A 5,038-nucleotide genomic window follows, 5' to 3' on the forward strand; every position below is an offset into this window, starting at 1 on the left:
AACATTTCCCTAAAAGAAATAGAAAAACTTTCAAAATACAAAGACCTGGAAATAGAGGTAACTCGAATGTGGAATCTAAAAACAGAAATAATTCCTATTATAGTAGGTGCCTTAGGTATAATAAAAAAATATCCAGACAAATACATAGCAAAAACACCAGGACTTACAAATATATATAACATACAGAAAATTGCACTACTGGGCACAGCACACATCCTACGCAAAACACTTTCAATACAGTAACCATAAGAGCACCACAGCAAACCACAGCACATACCCAAGGATCACAGAGCTGCGCTCGGTAGTGAAGTGAAAGCACGTTATAAAAATAAAACTGCTGAACAATAATAATAATAATAAAAGACAAGTATTTATTGCAAGACATTACTGAGTTGAATACCAGGTTGTATGTTTCTACAACTTCGTCTAAATCATGAACTTTATATATACACCCCTTGTTATGTCTCTTATTTCCTATCTGTCTTTGAAGCTCACCTCTATATACGCACCATCACCGCCACTACTAGTATATCATTGCTTCCTACTAAAGCTTTTTATCATTCTTTCTCCGATGATGGAGTAAATCACAATTGTATTATAGGAGGCTGATCGCTTGCGCATCTATTCTTAAGAACAATTCTAAGTGACTATCTGCACACCTTCTTTCCTCCTATTTTCTCACCCAATTTCAGATTCTATCTACGATGACCAGCTTTACCAATAATTCGAACTTACGATATCACAGTTCAAATGATTTGGCTGCGTAAAGTGAAAAGAATGTCGTAAAAAATGGATATGGTTAAGATATTGAATAAAAAAAAATAGACATGGTTAAATTACACATTATGATGGGATATAATTACGATTTATCGCAAGACAATAAAGTTAAAATATAAATTAATACGGACAATTGAAATATCAATTAAAAGGGGAAGAAGTTAATACATAGATTAATACAGGATTAATATATTTTATGATTAAGATCTATATCAAGATAGACTATGATGAGGATATAAATTAAGACGGATAATATAAAAATATAGATTAAAACATGGTTACATAGAGTGTGAACTTTCATATAACTATATACCAGTGTATCCATACACACTGTAAAACATTATTGATATACTTTACCACAGTTACATTATATATATACATATATGTATATATACACACATACATACATACGTAAACACACATGTGTCTGTACGTGTGCATGTGTGTGTGTGTGTGTGTGTGTGTGTGTGTGTGTATGTGTGTGTGTGGTGCGTGTGTGTGTGTATAGATGATGTAGAGAGCAGAAAAGTGTATCAAGTAAGTTTAGGCGAATTTATGCATGAAGTTAATTTCAAGAGACCAAGTTGTCTTACTAGTCAAAGCAATGTGCTGCTGTCAATACCCAGTCGTTGTTGAGGATTGTTCCTGCGCACATCCGGACACCGCTCACAAGGAGCATCACCTTTACAGAAAAAGAGAAAAGAAATAAGATTAAGAATAATAATTAATTCGTTTATCAGCCACAAGGGATTACATAAAATTACATTAAGAGACAACATAAAAGACAAAAACAGAACGATACAATGGGTTTTACAACGTGTAAACTGTATATATAACGAGTAAATATTAAACAATTTAAAACTCCCAATAGGGGAAGCACATTAAGGACCTTGTGAAAAACCCCACAAAAGTCACGGGTGCCTGAACAACAGGGCAAGAACCCTTCTCCTTTTGTTTACAGGTGCACGCTCAGAATTGGTCCTTTCACACTGGCCATTCTACCAACATTCACTCACCTTTCAACAAACTTGCTACAAGGCAACACTTCCCTCACCACCCTCAACTTCTTTTTCAAGTGAAACTTAAAAAAGTTGCTGAGGGCTTGGCCAAAGAGGAAAGTGTCTGTCTTTCGGACTTTCAAACGGGTCCACTATACTACCTCTTTCGCTACAACCACTAGACAAATAAAAATTGCCTTCCCCTCCCGGACAAAAGAGGGCGGCGGGGCAACCTTCACAATGGATTCAGCTGATAGCCGGATTCGTCCCACACGCGACAACAGGTGTTCGACATAAACCCACTGGTCAACAATACTCGGGCACTGGACTAGGGCGTGCAGAATGGTTTCTTCGTTCTGGGAGCACCTCGGACAGGCCCGGGTGATGGCACTTCCGTGCCTGTAAAGTTTAGCAAATGCATAATCGACTGAGTTATACCTTTAGTAAGGAGAGAAGTTAAGCTTCCAGTCTGGAAGTGTACCGGTGATGTCATCACTTGGTTCCACTCTCTTTCTGATAAGTCACGCACCCATTTCCTTCAGTTCGATATTTCAAACTGCTACGCCTTTATATCACCAGTTCTATTAAACAAGGCTCTAATCTTTGCAAGAAAATACACACCCCTCTCTCGCTCTGGCATGGACATCATCTTAGGAAAACACTTCTACATTTCAATAGCAATTACTGGTCCTGCAATTAATCTTAGTATCTGTTTGATATAACCATGGGCTCATCCAACTCTGCTCAAGTTACTGACCTGGTTGGTCTCTTCATTTTTTTCTCATATTTATAAACACTTCCTCAACCTATTCCACGGTCTGTACAGGGATGACACATTCCTTACAGCCACAAGTATGTCCCAACCATCCATTGAACGTACCTGGAAGGCCCTCCATAGATTCTCTAAAAACCATAATCTTTCTATCTCATTTGAAAATACCACAAAAGTAGTTAACTCCTTAGATGTCACCCTCGACTTCGCCATAAATTGTATGAGTCACTATAATATATCGACGTCTAAACTAAAAACAAAACTTGCACTTCTCTTTCCCAGTGCGGATTCTGAGCACACCCAGTTTACATCTACCCGTCCACATCCCATCAACCTGCAACTGAATTTCCTTATTCCCAATACTCGTCTGGCTGCCTCGAACGTTAAATAACCCCAAGCCTCCCCATTCCCGCGTTCTAATCCCTCCACGGACAGAAGGCGGAAGATTTTATGGTTTACGCCACCATTCTCTCTTCAGGTTACATCTTTATCCAAGCTATTTTTCAAAATCTTAAGCTCCAATTTCTCACCTCAAGATAAATATTACCCTATTTTTAATAAAGTTTCGATTAAAATCTCTTACTCTACAATACCAAATTTAGGATCTATAATTTCATCCCCAACAGGCGAAAAGTAAACCGCCTTATGTGGACTCTACGATCTATCCAACCGGATCCTACCCTATACCAACTGATAGTAATGATACTATGACCTCAAAACCCGACCCACTTCAATAATAGTTATCCTGGGACCACATATAACAGCCGTAATGACCTTTCCTACTCCCAAACTTGTAATAATAACCCAGCCGATTCTTCTTCGAGTGTTACAGATCATATGAATCAGACCAGAATAAGCATCAATCTTAAGTCCACCGCTGATAGGAAAAACTGCAATTGTCAGGTTTCCCAACTTTGTCCATTGGATGTTTTTTCTTTACGCTATAATGTAGTATATAATGCCGAATAATAGCACCATGTTCCCATCAAGCTAGGCTGTACATTGGTAATACTGTTGATTTCAAGTGCTATCGGACTCACATGAATTCGATTTCAAATCGAGCTTTTAGACTCTCTACCTCCTTGACTACATACTTACACAACATCAATCCTCGGAATATTCTCTATACCTTATCTTGGTCATTGTTTGTGATGTTTCCTGTACAATAGTAACCAACGTGCTTCTAAGTTGTGTTTCAAGAAATCGCTTGTTATCCTTCGCCATCATAACTGATCGTTACTCGATAGGTTTCCTGACGTAATCTTTTAATGTAAACACAAATTTTATTCTACGTTTGTCCATTTTGCATCTCCAAATTATGATTAAGCCCAAACTTAGCACATAGCTAAGCAAGCAGCATATTTCTTCTCTTTCTAATGTACTTTCTCTATTCTCTTTGTACCTTTCTCCCCTATCTCAGCATATTTTCCTCCTCAGCTACCCGACCCCTTTTTCTTGATTTCATTCCTTGACTCTTCCTGTATTTCTCTATAACCATTTTCTACCCCTAATTAATTTAAAGTCTGCCTCTTCTCTGTTCTCCTCGTTCCTTTCTCAGCAGTCCTCCTCCTCCGCTGTCCCTACCTCCATTCTTTTATTTCATTGCTTTCTCTTCCTGTCCTTCTCTATGGCCAGCGACCATCTTTAAGCGATTTAAAGTCTGCTTAGTGACATACTCGACCACAAGTGACGCCCCTTTTCAACGTAATGACTTTAACTTATCTCTCCCGTCTTCCCTCTGGCACATCTCTTCTACCTCTATTTACTCACACTATATTGCAGACTTCCCCTCCCTCTTCCCACCCTGTATTTTCTATTGTTCTTCTTCTATCTCTTCCTTCCTGTCACTTGCTCCATTTCGTCCTCCTCTCCGCTTCAAGCTATAAATCTCTAGAACTACTATGTGAGCTGCTCTTGACAATTTTTTCGCATGATATAAGAAGCCAGATTTATGATATCTGTATGCGACCATTTTCTAGTTGTATATCCATGACTCTTTTGTACGTTCCATCTGCTAATTAGGAATATTACGATTATTAAAGGCGGCGAGCTGGCAGAAACATTAACGCGACATGCGAAATGCGTAGCGGTATTTCGTCTGCAGCTACGTTCTGAGTTCGGATTCTGCCGAAGTCGACTTTGCCTTTCATCCTTTCGGGGTCGATTATATAAATACCAGTTACACACTGGGGTCGATATAATCGACTTAATCCGTTTGTCTATCCTTGTTTGTCCCCTCTGTGTGTAGTGGGTAGTAAAGAAATAAGGAATATTACGATTATTACGTAATTTCGAGCTCTCAGTCGAGTTAAAAGAACTAGTAATTTTTTATTTTTTATGCTCTATGTAAATATATTTGTCTACATGTATATAAATGTGTATATACATGTGTATATGCATTTATCTTCTGAATGTATTCAAGGCAGTACCCCAGAATAGCCGCAGTCTAATGACGGAAACAAATAAAAAAACAGGACAAAAACAAACAAAA

The 5,038-nt window shown here is 38.3% G+C and overlaps 1 protein-coding gene across 1 annotated transcript in view; it reads right to left on the reverse strand.

Annotated features, from left to right (window-relative positions):
* LOC106881273 (transmembrane protease serine 2) overlaps window positions 1-5,038 on the reverse strand; it is a 26,054-nt gene that overhangs the window by 19,772 nt on the left and 1,244 nt on the right. Inside the window, exon 2 of the mRNA XM_014931599.2 lies at window positions 1,371-1,459. Coding sequence (XP_014787085.1) covers window positions 1,371-1,459 — 89 coding nt within the window. The remainder of the gene's footprint in view (window positions 1-1,370; window positions 1,460-5,038) is intronic.

Source organism: Octopus bimaculoides, chromosome 20 (assembly GCF_001194135.2).
Source record: "Octopus bimaculoides isolate UCB-OBI-ISO-001 chromosome 20, ASM119413v2, whole genome shotgun sequence".
NCBI classification, from domain to species: domain Eukaryota; kingdom Metazoa; phylum Mollusca; class Cephalopoda; order Octopoda; family Octopodidae; genus Octopus; species Octopus bimaculoides.